General features: G+C 42.5%; 1 protein-coding gene across 6 annotated transcripts in view; it reads left to right on the top strand.

The window, feature by feature from the left end:
- The window catches only part of schip1 (schwannomin interacting protein 1), a 309670-nt gene that overhangs the window by 292700 nt on the left and 1326 nt on the right, over window positions 1–15644 (top strand). For all 6 annotated transcript variants that reach the window (XM_041877825.2, XM_041877826.2, XM_041877828.2 and 3 more), the window contains 4 exons: window positions 1215–1333; window positions 5226–5343; window positions 5887–6084; window positions 13562–13685. In XM_041877825.2, the coding sequence (XP_041733759.1) occupies window positions 1215–1333; window positions 5226–5343; window positions 5887–6084; window positions 13562–13685 (559 nt within the window). The remainder of the gene's footprint in view (window positions 1–1214; window positions 1334–5225; window positions 5344–5886; window positions 6085–13561; window positions 13686–15644) is intronic.

A 15644-nucleotide genomic window follows, 5' to 3' on the forward strand; every position in this document is an offset into this window, starting at 1 on the left:
GAAAGAGAAATGGAGAGAGGTTGAGGACAGGGTTAAAGAGAGGGATAACACTCAAGGCTTCTGACATCTTCTCCTTTGCTCTTATTCCCCTCACCTCCTTCCCCCTCTCCTCCAAAGCCTTCTCTAAAAGCTCTCCTCTCCCACTCTTTCTCTAAACCTCTCTCCTCCCCCCTCTCCTGTTGTCTGAAAGGCCTGCTCTTTGTCTGTTTGTGTGTGTGTGTGTGTGTGTGTGTGTGTGTGTGTGTGTGTGTGTGTGTGTGTGTGTGTGTGTGTGTGTGTGTGTGGGAGCGCTGAAAGGTTTTTTTCTTCCTCCCTCAGGGCCTTTAGAGAGGGTCAATATTTTACCCCAAACACTCCTCGTCCTCGAGGACTCCCAACCCCCGGCAAAAACACACACACTGCGATGTATCTGACTCTGGTACCCATTTGACTTCCCAGCACCACCTGTAACAACAACAGTCCTGTAGTGGCCTTGAACAGTCTAAACTCTCCTACTATGTTGTCTGTCTGCTGATAGGCCTGGTTACTGTGGCTGATAACCCAGCCCAGGGAGTGTGAGAGAAGGCCTGTCTCTACACTCTTCTCTACACACTTCTTCTCAGGCGTGTGCTCGGCAGGGTGCAGGGTGCCATTCACAGGCGGCTGGTGGCACCTTAATTGGGGAGGACGGGCTCATAGTAATGGCTGGAACGGAATCAATGGAATATATCAAACACATGGGTTCCATGTGTTTGACACCAATCTATTCACTTCATTCCAGCCATATGAGCCGTCCTCCCGTCACCAGCCTCCTGTGTTGCCATTAGCACATATGAGTGTTCCTCCGGGTGTGAGTGTGTTAAGTGCTGCCAAGGCTGCCTGGGTCAGAGGTTTTCCTACTGGAAAACAGGCCCAGGAGGCAGGAATGCTTATAGTGCTATTAGACAGGAATGCTCAGTGGTTTAGGGATGTGTGTGTTTGACTGCATGAGTGTCTGCATGTGTAAGATGGAGAGCGAGAGAGTGACCAGTGAAAATGTGTTGGACTCTCTTTCTTGCATACATCTGCACCACCTAGTGGTGAATATTACAATATTATTGGTGTCTAGAGCTGTCCACATGTTTAACAGTCTTTGTCAGTTCCCCTCCTCACAACATGGCTACTGCTAAACTCATGGGGAAGTATTCAGTCCTATTATTAGCCAAGTTTCCTTAACCCTTTCCTCTCCCTTCCAGGCCCAAAAGAATGAGAGGGAGTCCATCCGGCAGAAGCTGGCCCTGGGTAGTTTCTTTGACGATGGGCCGGGTATCTATACCAGCTGCAGCAAGAGTGGCAAGCCCAGTCTGTCCTCACGGTAAGAGACATCATGTGATCTCTATCATCAGACACACACTGCTGCCCTATGTACATAGACATGGAATCACTGGTCACTTTAATAATGGAACACTAGTCACTTTAATAATGTTTACATACTGTTTTACTCATTTCATATGTACAGTATATACTGTATTCTACTGTATTTTAGTCAATGCCACTCCGACATTGCTCGTCCTAATATTTATATATTTCTTAATTCCATTCTTTTACTTTTAGATTTGTGTGTATTGTTGTGAATTGTTAGATACTACTGCACTGTTGGAGCTAGGAACAGAAGCATTTCGCTACACCCGCAATAACATCTGCTAAATATGTGTATGTGACCAATAACATTTGATTTGATTTGAATTGATTTGACACACATAGTGCTGGCACAATTACCATATAACCGTGCAACCGACGGTTAATGATGAAGGCCGTCATGAAATGAAATAACCGTCATAACCGTTGAAAAATGTTATGTGGAGCGAACAGCTGACTGAAGACCGGACGGCCGGGCATTAGTGCGGTTGAGTCCGTTTTGGCCGTAACATGGACTCTTAACAATGTGATGCAACTTTGTTGCTCCTTGCTGAAACAAGTAAATTAGTCTTCGGTTGACTAGGCAACGCCCCCCACAATGCAGCAGCAGCACACATAGAAATATAATTAATAAAACGGTCTTGGAACCTCTCACCTTGACTGGTAAACTCATGGGTACAGTCGCAATGGCTGCCTGTTATTGTGATGCAATACTTTCCATGGTAAGGTAGAATGTTCATTCAAATGATGTTAACTGATTTGGCTCATGCAATGGATTGTATTTTTTGTAATGTCAGTTGAGTTGAATCAACAAATCATAGCACATATTTTAGCACATATTTTATTTAATTCCTGCTTTGTTCCTATGGGTACACTCACAATGGCCGCCAGTTTACCCATTATGCCATCATTGACTTCATCATTGACTATTTATTATATTTCTATGGCAGCACATGCAGTCAGGAGCAGAGGAGAGGAGAAAATGTGCTTAGACATTTTTTGGGGCCATTCGAACGGTTATTACGGTGACCGCGGTCATTTTGCTGGCCAATTTACGTCATCCAAAATTCCATGACCGTAACAGCCCTACCCACATACACACATACAGACACACACACACACATACAGACACACACATACAGACACACACCTACAGACACACACCTACAGAAACAGATCAGTTTCACCCTCAGTCCCTGTTCTTGAGAAGCAATGACATCGCTCTCTTTATGCGTGTGGGAACTGTTAATATAGTGAAATTGCAGGTTACTGGACATTACTCTGACAGAGTCAGATTTGACCTTTTCTTAATGCCTGTAACAGTTTCTATCTCCTGGAACTCTATAGGGCCATCTCCCCAACAAAAACAGACTCCTGCTCTCTCCCTCTGAAATCTCTGTTCACTTTTGAGAATAAGGGACATTTCCTCTGTCTTTCTCTGCACCCCGGCACTGTGGATCTCACTTCCCAAAATGCACTCCTACACACACCCTCAACCTTACTGGAAGCAGCCTTCCAGGATACACATACAGTGGGGAAAAAAAGTATTTAGTCAGCCACCAATTGTGCAAGTTCTCCCACTTAAAAAGATGAGAGTGGCCTGTAATTTTCATCATAGGTACACGTCAACTATGACAGACAAATTGAGAGAAAAAAATCCAGAAAATCACATTGTAGGATTTTTAATGAATTTATTTGCAAATTATGGTGGAAAATAAGTATTTGGTCACCTACAAACAAGAAAGATTTCTGGCTCTCACAGACCTGTAACTTTTTCTTCAAGAGGCTCCTCTGTCCTCCACTCGTTACCTGTATTAATGGCAGCTGTTTGAACTTGTTATCAGTATAAAAGACACCTGTCCACAACCTCAAACAGTCACACTCCAAACTCCACTATGGCCAAGACCAAAGAGCTGTCAAAGGACACCAGAAACGAAATTGTAGACCTGCACCAGGCTGGGAAGACTGAATCTGCAATAGGTAAGCAGCTTGGTTTGAAGAAATCAACTGTGGGAGCAATTATTAGGAAATGGAAGACATACAAGACCACTGATAATCTCCCTCGATCTGGGGCTCCACGCAAGATCTCACCCCGTGGGGTCAAAATGATCACAAGAACGGTGAGCAAAAATCCCAGAACCACACGGGGGGACCTAGTGAATGACCTGCAGAGAGCTGGGACCAAAGTAACAAAGCCTACCATCAGTAACACACTACGCCGCCAGGGACTCAAATCCTGCAGTGCCAGACGTGTCCCCCTGCTTAAGCCAGTACATGTCCAGGCCCGTCTGAAATATAACTTTTGAAATCTGAAATATAACTTTTTGGTAAAAACTCAACTCGTCGTGTTTGGAGGACAAAGAATGCTGAGTTGCATCCAAAGAACACCATACCTACTGTGAAGCATGGGGGTGGAAACATCATGCTTTGGGGCTGTTTTTCTGCAAAGGGACCAGGACGACTGATCCGTGTAAAGGAAAGAATGAATGGGGCCATGTATCGTGAGATTTTGAGTGAAAACCTCCTTCCATCAGCAAGGGCATTGAAGATGAAACGTGGCTGGGTCTTTCAGCATGACAATGATCCCAAACACACTGCCCGGGCAATGAAGGAGTGGCTTCGTAAGAAGCATTTCAAGATCCTGGAGTGCCCTAGCCAGTCTCCAGATCTCAACCCCATAGAAAATCTTTGGAGGGAGTTGAAAATCCGTGTTGCCCAGCGACAGCCCCAAAACATCACTGCTCTAGAGGAGATCTGCATGGAGGAATGGGCCAAAATACCAGCAACAGTGTGTGAAAACCTTGTGAAGACTTACAGAAAACGTTTGACCTGTGTCATTGCCAACAAAGGGTATATAACAAAGTATTGAGAAACTTTTGTTATTGACCAAATACTTATTTTCCACCATAATTTGCAAATAAATTCATTAAAAATCCTACAATGTGATTTTCTGGATTTTTCTTTCTCATTTTGTCTGTCATAGTTGACGTGTACCTATGATGCAAATTACAGGCCTCTCTCATCTTTTTAAGTGGGAGAACTTGCACAATTGGTGGCTGACTAAATACTTTTTTTCCCCACTGTACATACATTCATACATTCATACACACAAAGGCATTCACACAGTTAATCTGAAACTATGATATATTCATATTTTATTTCTCACTGAAGCAACTCTTATGGGGTGCACTCACTGCTGGATAAGTTTGGTACTTCCATGAACTGCTCAACTAGTTCCAAGAATAATTTTGATGCTCCTTCCTCTGAAACTACGAATCGATTAATCTGGTCTGATTAAATCTGGACTGATTGGGTCCAGGCTGTGTAATCGATCAGGTTTTCTTTACATGTGTTTGTAATTACTGCTTGAAATAAGCCGATTATTGATCAAGAATGGTTTGATCCAGATCTTACAGGACAGGTCTTCTGAGGTCTAGAGAGCCGTCAGAGTCTAGCTGATTGGATCGAACCTTCACCCTGGATGGATCGATCCCAAGTTAGAGCAAGAGAGGGAGGAACAGAGTAGACATACTTATTAATGCTATGCTAGTCACTGTTACAGTCCTATCACAGACACACTAAGACCTCAGTGGAGAGTTAGAGGAGGGTTCGGCCTGAGTGGAAAACTAGATGTGACTGTTATTGAGTTGCTTTTCTCACCAGCGGTGCCTAGGCGCATGTTATCTGGGTCAATAAAACCCTACAAGCAATTATTGGTGAGCAAACTTTCCTTAACCCATTGAACTTTCCTCCTTCCGTTAGCCGATAGTAATGACGCATCCTCTCCCCCTTTTTTCTCCCCTCTCTCTTCCTCCTCTTTCCTCTTTCTTCCTCTCTCCTCTCTCCAGGCTGCAGAGTGGGATGAACCTGCAGATCTGTTTTGTCAACGACAGCGGCAGCGACAAGGACAGCGATGCAGACGACAGCAAGACAGAGACCAGTCTGGACACACCGCTGTCCCCCATGGTACAGACCGACCACACAAGCGCATTAATAAGAAATAGAGATTCTTAGAGAGAGAGCGAAATCTACTGTGTGACTCATATAGATACGCCTCAGTAAGACTGTCTGAGAGAATGAGAGAAAGAGAGAAAGGGACAGATTCGGTATGAATCAGAGTGATAGCCCTCGGTTAGTGTGTGAGGGAGAGTGAATGGCCATGCTCACGTTTTCTGGCCCGTTAACCAATACACTGGCAGCAAATGAGGGTTGAATATGAACACGCTCTCTGCTGGACATGGATGAGTGGCCACATGGACTGTCTGACAGACACAGATGCAGTTAATAGAGAGTGGGGGGAGGGAGAGAGGGAGAGAGAGAGATAATCCCAGTATTTATAGCCATCTGTTATAGCTCTGAGCTGTTTCCCTGTCTGTCTGTCCACTGTGTTCAGTGAATTACCTATCAATGACTACACAAGAAGATCGAAGAGCCAATGGGAATAAACCACTAACTTTTCCTTATTTCCCATTCTTCTGTCTCCACTCTCCCCACGTCCCTGTCCCCCAGTCGAAGCAGAGTTCGTCCTACTCTGACCGGGACACTACGGAGGAAGACAGTGAGTCTCTGGAGGACATGGACTTCCTGAGCAGAAAGAAGAAGTTGCAGGCCGAGGCTAAGCTAGCCCTGGCGATGGCCAAACCCATGGCCAAGATGCAGGTGGAGGTGGAAAAACAGAACCGCAAGAAGTCCCCCGTGGCAGACCTGGTCAGTACCGTCGCTATAGGGAACGGGCCTGAAACCTCAACCTCTAGTCAGTGTTTCTAACCCCAGGTCTTTTCAGAGCAAACCATCCACACTGTTCTTCTTTAACATTGTGATGATGTCACAGAGTAGACACCACCCTCCTCCTTCTCTGTCCCGTTGGCGGCCATAGTCATGATTATTTTAACATTCTCATCTGCCTCAGTGCCCCCCAAGCACACACACATACAAAGTCCCACATACACACACACACAGATACACACACACACACACACACCAATATCTCCACCTGGGCAGAAGACATTACTTATTCAGTAAAGAGGGGGTGGTTGGGTTGGGGCGATCTATTATTCATATCCCAGGATGCACTGGGTGACGTGTTTGGGGATGTAGTCGAGCCCAGCAGTCAGAAGAGATGAGTGTCACATCTGAGGCCCTGTCGCTAAGCTAACACACTGGTGTACTAAACACAGGGGCAGATAAAGCCCTGTCGCTAAGCTAACACACCGCTGTACTGAACACAGGGGTAGATCTGAGGCCCTGTCGCTAAGCTAACACACTGCTCTACTGAACACAGGGGCAGATGAGGCCCTGTCGCTAAGCTAACACACTGCTGTACTGAACACAGGGGCGCCATGCTCAGATAGCATTAGCTTCCGAGCTACTTACGGTACACTATACTCCTTTAGCATAAATTGGGCAGACTCACAACTACATGCTCATTATTATAGGGATGTGCATAAGTTCTCAATACATTCTTTATAGAAATATACAAGAATGTGAACCTTTACCAGTTGATTGCAGCCCTACCAAACATACATAGTCAGAGTGCAGGCTGGCGGCCAGTGGCCATGGGGTTGAGTGCCAGGGGCTCTTGTGTAAGCCACTAATGACAGGAGAAATTAGGAGAATGTGTGTGAGGAGATGTGGTTTTACACCAGATACTACGCTTTAATCCACTGAAGCCATGGCTCTGTCGCAGCCGGCCGCGACCGGGAGACTCATGGGCGGCGCACAATTGGCCCAGCGTCGTCCAGGGTAGGGGAGGGAATGGACAGGAAGGGAGGGAATGGCCCGCAGGGATGTAGCTCAGTTGATAGAGCATGGCGTTTGCAACGCCAGGGTTGTGGGTTTGATTCCCACGGGGGGCCAGTATAAAAAACAAAACAAAAAAACATGTATTCACTAACTGTAAGTCGCTCTGGATAAGAGCGTCTGCTAAATGACTAAAAATGTAAAAAATGTAAATGTGGCCTTCCAAAGAATTTACACAAGAATTTACACAACACTCCCACCAAGAGAATTACATTCTGTTTGTTTTTCCCCATTCATATCATGCCTAATCTAAGAGAATACTGATATGATGAAATACTTTAGTATTATTGTTGGCAGTAGCTTTATTCATATTGCCACTAACCTCAGAAGCCAAGACTCATAGAGAAACCAATCCAGTAATATAACTGAGGGAGGAAACTCCACCTCGGACAAACACAATGAGGCAAACACATATCATGACCAAAACACTACCACTCGCGGTGGCCGGCTCTCCCCGCATCTCCGCATCTTTCACTCTCTATCTCCCTCACTCTCTTTTATCACAGCCCCGCCTCTCTCTGTATGTCACTGACCTCTGTGCTCCCTCTCCGAACTGAAACGGTGGCACATGACAGGGGGGAAACATGGCCACTAGCGCAGTTGCATGGGTGCCAATTTGAAAGTGAAAGAGGAGTGAGAAACTGTGACAGGAAGAACCAGCTGAGCGATCACGCACACTCACAAATCATACAGAAAAAGTGCAATGGAAGGAGCACATATTTATAATGAGTATGAATTCGGAGGGCAGAAATTATTAAATATTAAAGCATTAGACCTCTCACTAAAGGATTCAGTCATACAAAAGTTATACTTAAATCCAAACTCGTTCTCTAGCAGATTGGTAAGAATGTCTCACTCTATGTTCAAGAATCGGCTTTTTCCCTTTATTCAGATTACAACCTCTCACTTTCGGTAATTTGAAAATGAAATAATCTCCAAAATATCGCAATTTTTTAAACAAGCCATAGAAAGTTGGTTGCAATTTCAGTTTAATCCACCAGAAAAGACAGAAGAAATATTACAACAAATATTATGGTTAAACTAAAATATATTAATTGATCAAAAAAACATTATTTTTGGATATATATATATTTTTAAAGTATAATCTTTGTAAGTGATATCATAAATAGGACTGGTGGAGCTGTCACACATGCAGCCAACAAAATATATATGGAAATGTCTGCTCTACCCAAAATTACAACCAACTAATTGCAACATTACCGCAAAAATGGAAGAGGCAAGTGTAAGTGGGAAGGAACTTGTCTGTCGGCCCTGCATTAAAGACCGAAATTGGTTAAAGAAAATTGTGATAAATAAAAATGTATACCAGTTTAATTTAAGGACCAAAACATTTACAGCTGTGCCATATAGATTGCAAAATAGTTGGGAAGAGATTTTCGATGTACCCATTCCATGGCACATGGTTTATGAACTGATACACAATATGACGCCGGCTTCAAAATGTATATATTTTTTATTTAAATAATTATACAAAATTCTTGCAACCAATAGAATGTTAAATACATAATATGGAATGTTATATACAGTTGAAGTCGGAAGTTTACATACACCTTAGCCAAATACATTTAAACTCAGTTTTTCACAATTCCTGACATTTAATCCTAGTAAAAATTCCCTGTATTAGGTCAGTTAGGATCACCACTTTATTTTAAGAATGTGAAATGTTAGAATAATAGTAGAAAGAATGATTTATTTCAGCTTTTATTTCTTTCATCACATTCCCAGTGGGTCAGAAGTTTACATACACTCAATTAGTATTTGGTAGCATTGCCTTTAAATTGTTTAACTTAGGTCAAACATTTCGGGTAGCCTTCCACAAGCTTCCCACAATAAGTTGGGTGAATTTTGGCCCATTCCTCCTGACAGAGCTGGTGTAACTGAGTCAGGTTTGTAGGCCTCCTTGCTCGCACACACTTTTTCAGTTCTGCCCACACATTTTCTATAGGATTGAGGTCAGGGCTTTGTGATGGCCACTCCAATACCTTGACTTTGTTGTCCTTAAGCCATTTTGGCACAACTTTGGAAGTATGCTTGGGGTCATTGTCCATTTGGAAGACCCATTTGCGACCAAGCTTTAACTTCCTGACTGATGTATTGAGATGTTGCTTCAATATATCCACATAATTTCCCTTCCACATGATGCCATCTATTTTGTGAAGCGCACCAGTCCCTCCTGCAGCAAAGTACCCCCACCGCATGATGCTGCCACCCCGTGCTTCACGGTTGGGATGGTGTTCTTCGGCTTGCAAGGATCCCCCTTTTTCCTCCAAACATAACGATGGTCATTATGGCCAAACAGTTCTATTTTTGTTTCATCAGACCAGATGACATTTCTCAAAAAAGTACGATCTTTGTCCCCATGTGCAGTTGCAAACCGTAGTCTGGCTTTTTTATGGCGGTTTTGGAGCAGTGGCTTTTTCCTTGCTGAGCTGCCTTTCAGGTTATGTCAATATAGGACTTGTTTTACTGTGGATATAGATACTTTTGTACCTGTTTCCTCCAGCATCTTCACAAGGTCCTTTGCTGTTGTTCTGGGATTGATTTGCACTTTTCGCACCAAAGTACAGAACGCGTCTCCTTCCTGAGCGGTATGACGGCTGCGTGGTCCCATGGTGTTTATACTTGCGTACTATTGTTTTTACAGATGAACGTGGTACTTTCAGACATTTGGAAATTGCTCCCAAGGATGAACCAGACTTGTGGAGGTCTACAATTTTTTTTCTGAGGTCTTGGCTGATTTCTTTTGATTTTCCCATGATGTCAAGCAAAGAGGCACTGAGTTTGAAGGTAGGCCTTGAAATACATCCACAGGTACACCTCCAATTGACTTCTAAAGCCATGACATCATTTTGTGGAATTTTCCAAGCTGTTTAAAGGCACAGTCAACTTAGTGTATGTAAACTTCTGACCCACTGGAATTGTGATACAGTGAATTATAAGTTAAATAATCTGTCTGTAAACAATTGTTGGAAAAATTACTTGTGTCATGCACAAAGTAGATATCCTAATCGACTTGCCAAAACTATAGTTTGTTAACAAGAAATTTGTGGAGTGGTTGAAAAACAAGTTTTAATGACTCCAATCTAAGTGTATGTATACTTCCGACTTCAACTGTATATATATCCCAGCTCTGCAGATTTTGCTGCGATGAGACAGAATCAGTAGATCATTTATTTTGGTACTGTTCATATGTGGCTTGTTTTTGGTCGCAGGTTCAGGAATGGCTGAAGAATTGCAACATTTATCTGGAGCTAACTCTGCAAATAATGCTGCTGGGTGATTTGAAAAGTTATAGTCAATCTATCAATAATATAATAATACTTTTAGCAAAAACAGTTATCTTTCATTTACAATCTGTAGAAACTATGAGAATAGAAAGGTTCAGAACTTTTGTGAAACATCACATCACAGTTGAAAAATATATGGCAAATAGAAATCAAAACTGGATGGTTTTAAGAGATAAATGGGAGGGGTTGAGTGGAGCTGAAGGGTGGGACTAAAAACAACAAGATAACTAATGTAAAATATACTGTGTCCATAAAATGTATATAGTATCTATAAGCTGGAAGTAGAAGTATAAGTGTTGTTGTTCATTGGTTTACTCCAATTAGGAGATGAGTGGTAGGGTTAGGGGAAAATAATAAAGGAACATTTATTTTTAAAAGATATACACTACCGGTCAAAAGTTTTAGAACACCTACTCATTCAAGGGTTTTTCTTTATTTTTACTATTTTCTACATTGTAGAATAATAGTGAAGACATCAAAACTATGAAATAACACATGGAATCATGTAGTAACCAAAAAAGTGTTAAATAAATCAAAATACATTTTATATTTGAGATTCTTCAAATGCCACCCTTTGCCTTGATGACAGCTTTGCACACTCTTGGCATTCTCTCAACCAGCTTCACCTGGAATGCTTTTCCAACGGTCTTGAAGGAGTTCCCACATATGCTGAGCACTTGTTGGCTGCTTTTCCTTCACTCTGTGGTCCGACTCATCCCAAACTTTCCACAGCCTGGAGGTGTGTTGGGTCACTGTCCTGTTGAAAAACAAATGATAGTCCCACTAAGCCCAAGCCAGATGGGATGGCGTATCGCTGCCGAATGCTGTGGTAGCCATGCTCTTAAAGGGTGCCTTGAATTCTAAATAAATCACAGACAGTGTCACCAGCAAAGCACCCCCACACCATAACACCTCCACCTCCATGCTTTACGGTGGGAAATACACATGCGGAGATCATCCGTTCACCCACACCACGTCTCACAAAGACACGGCGGTTGGAACCAAAAATCTCAAATCTGGACTACAGACCAAAGGACACATTTCCACCGGTCTAATGTCCATTGCTCGTGTTTCTTGGCCCAAGCAAGTCTCTTCTTATTATTGGTGTCCTTTAGTAGTGGTTTCTTTGCAGCAATTCAACCATGAAGGCCTGATTCACACAGTCTCCTCTGAACAGTTTATGTTGAGATGTGTCTGTTACTTGAACTCTGTGAAGCATTTATTTGGGCTGCAATTTCTGAGAGCCAGTTTCATCATAGCGCTTGATGGTTTTTGCGACTGCACTTGAAGAAACTTAAAAAGTTCTTGAAATGTTCCGTATTGACCGACCTTCATGTCTTAAAGTAATGATGACTGTCGTTTCTCTTTGCTTATTTGAGCTGTTCTTGCCATAATATGGACTTGGTCTTTTACCAATAGGGCTATCTTCTGTATACCACCCCAACCTTGTCACAACACAACTGATTGGCTCAAACGCATTAAGAAGGAAAGAAATTCCACAAATTAACTTTTAACAAGGCACACTTGTTAATTGAAATGCATTCCAGGAGACTACCTCATGAAGCTGGTTGAGAGAATGCCAAGAGTGTGCAAAGCTGTCATCAAGGCAAAGGGTGGCTATTTGAAGAATCTCAAATATAAAATATATTTTGATTTGTTCAACACTTTTTTGGTTACTACATGATTCCATATGTGTTATTTCATTGTTTTGATGTCTTCACTATTATTCTACAATGTAGAAAATAGTAAAAATAGTAAAAACCCTTGAATGAGTAGGTGTTCTAAAACCTTTGACCTGTATTGTATATGGGGGATTGGAAACAGACAATTACATTGGTGGAAGTAACAATCTATCTGCAATATTAAAGCTGATCTACCCCCAAAAAGTTAAGAAAGCAAGGAGATGCACACAGATGATAGAAATAGATTGAACAAGGGATCGAGGGAAATTCTCATACCCAGCAAGCCTGATAAACAACATGATGCTTTGTGATTCACCTTGGTTACTCTCTAGGGTTAATGTCATATCTGTCCATATGGAACCCAACAAGGTGTGGTGAGTGACATACAGAGAGAGAGAGAAGGGGAGGGATATAAAGAGGTGGATGAGAGGAAGAGGAACTGAAAATCTTGAAGGAATCACAAATGACATCACCACAGTGAAAGGCTGTGTGTTGATTTGACAAGAACAACCAGTCAGAGAATTCAGGAAGACAAAGTAATAAATAAATAATAATTGGTTATTTAGCAGACGCTCTTATCCAGAGCGACTTACAGGAGCAATTAGGGTTAAGTGCCTTGCTCAAGGGCACATCGACAGATTTTTCACCTAGTCGGCTTGGGGATTAGAACCAGCGACCTCTCGGTTACTGGCACAACGCTCTTAACCACTAAGCTACCTGCCGCACTGCCAGGAGCATAGCCGTGGGAAGTAGTTTGGTGGATGGGGTGCTGCGATTTTTTGGCTGACGGGGGGGGATGATGCTGAAAAAAATGCTTTGGCCACACTACAGACGGCTATGTCGGTCCGCTAATACAGGGCTAGTAAAGGCCCAGTGCACTACTTTTTTACAACAACAACAACAAGAAATCTGATTTTCAGCACCCTCAGCACCCTTACTTCCAGCGGCTATGGCCAGGAGGAAGGAGACAGAGTTGTTTCCTGTAGCTCTCTATGACCAGAGACAGGTCAGGGACCACTGCTGTACTGTATATTGCTGTGACAGTTAAGTTGCGAGGCTGACACCTGCTGGAGAGATTGTGCTTTGCATCTTACAGTTGGGCAGCTCCTGTAGTATTGGGCTGCTTTCAGTGGCTGGAATTCTTTATGAGATGCAGATTAAACTGAAATGATGCCTTTCCTCAAGCATTTGCACCATCTTGCACACACAAACACACATAGGCCTACACACACTCACACCAACATACACTGCAGTGTCTTTGGGTTCTCTAGTGCCCAAGAATCCATATCATGAGTGTCCATATTTGTGTACTTGTACATTTCCGATGTGCTGTATGTTTCTGTAAATGGGTGTGTGTGTATTTCTAACCATGGTGATGTGTGTGTTTCTCTCTAGCTGCCCCACATGCCCCACATCAGTGAGTGTCTGATGAAGAGGAGCCTGAAGCCTACAGACCTGAGAGACATGACCCTGGGACAACTACAGGTCATAGTCAATGACCTGCACTCCCAGATAGAGAGTGAGAACCACACACACACACACATGTTTTCCTATCCCTGTGGGGACCTAAAATTGATTTCCATTCAAAATCCTATTTTCCCTAACCCCTAACCCCTAACTTTAACCCTAACCCTAACCCCTAAACCTAACCCTAACCATTAACCCCTAAGCTTAAAATAGCCTTTGACCTTATGGGGACGTGGGAAATTTCCCCAAGAGGGAGAATCTTTCTTATTTTACTATCATTGTGGGGACTTTTGGGGATTTCAGGTCTCCATGAGGATAGAAGAACAAGACCACACACACATACTGTTAGTTAGGGTATCTTTCGTATTGAAAGTCATTTCAGACAACGTACAGTACCAGTCAAAGGTTTGGATACACCTACTCATTCAAGGATTTTACTTTATTTTTACTATTTTCTACATTGTAGAATAATAGTGAAGACATCAAAACTATGAAATAACACATATGGAATCATGTAGTAACCAAAAAATTGTTCAACAAATCAAAATATATCTTATGTTTGAGATTCTTCAAAGTAGCCACCCTTGATGACAGCTTTGCACACTCTTGGCATTCTCTCAACCAGCTTCATGAGGTAGTCTCCTGGAATGCATTTCAATTAACAGGTGTGCCTTGTTAAAAGTTAATTTGTGGAATTTCTTTCCTTCTTAATGCGTTTGAGCCAATCAGTTGTGTTGTGACAAGGTAGGGGGGTATACAGAAGATAGCCCTATTTGGTAAAAGACCAAGTCCATATTATGTCAAGAACAGCTCAAATAAGCAAAGAGAAACGACAGTCCATCATTACTTTAAGACATGAAGGTCAGTCAATATGGAACATTTCTAGAACTTTGAATGTTTCTTCAAGTGCAGTCGCAAAAACCATCAGACACATCTCAACATCAACTGTTCAGAGGAGACTGCGTGAATCAGGCCTTCATGGTCGAATTGCTGCAAAGAAGCCACTACTAAAGGACACCAATAATAAGAAGATACTTGCTTGGGCCAAGAAACACAGGCAATGGACATTAGACCGGTGAAAATCTGTCCTTTGGTCTGATGAGTCCAAATTTGAGATTTTTGGTTCCATCCGTCTTTGTGAGACGTAGAGTAGATGAACGGATGATCTCCGCATGTGTGGTTCCCACCATGAAGCATGGATGAGGAGGTGTGGGGGTGCTTTGCTGGTGACACTGTCTGTGATTTATTTAGAATTCTAGGCACACTTACCAGCATAGATACTACAGCATTCTGCAGCGATACGCCATCCCATCTGGTTTGGGCTTAGTGGGACTATAATTTGTTTTTCAACAGGACAATGACCAAACACACCTCCAGGCTGTGTAAGGGCTATTTGACCAAGAAGGAGAGTAATGGAGTGCTGCATCAGATGACCTCGCCTCCACAATCACCTGACCTCAAACCAATTGAGATGGTTTGGGATGAGTATGACCGCTAAGGAAAAGCAGCCAACAATTGCTCAGCATATGTGGGAACTCCTTCAAGACTGGTTGAGAGAATGCCAAGAGTGCTCAAAGCTGTCATCAAGGCAAAGGGTGGCTACTTCTAAGAATCTCAAATGTAAAATATATTTTTATTTGTTTAACACTTTTTTGGTTACTACATGATTCCATATGTGTTATTTGATAGTTTTGATGTCTTCACTATTATTCTACAATGTAGAAAATAGTAAAAAATAAAGTAAAACCCTGGAATGAGTAGGTGTGTCCAAACTTTTGACTGGTACTGTAAGTTGGATGCATGTGTGATGATACTAGTGAAAGACGAACAATACCTAATCTTACACAGAAGGCCCAAAAATTCCCCACAAGAATGTTGCTATAGAATCTTGTCTTTTACTGGCATGGTTAAAAAAAATGCTCCATTCGAAATCTGTGTCTTGTATGACTTGGGGCTGGATTCAATCCGTATCGCAGAAGATCTGTGTTACAGCTTGTTTGAAATTATATAT

Source organism: Coregonus clupeaformis, chromosome 6 (assembly GCF_020615455.1).
Source record: "Coregonus clupeaformis isolate EN_2021a chromosome 6, ASM2061545v1, whole genome shotgun sequence".
NCBI lineage: Eukaryota > Metazoa > Chordata > Actinopteri > Salmoniformes > Salmonidae > Coregonus > Coregonus clupeaformis.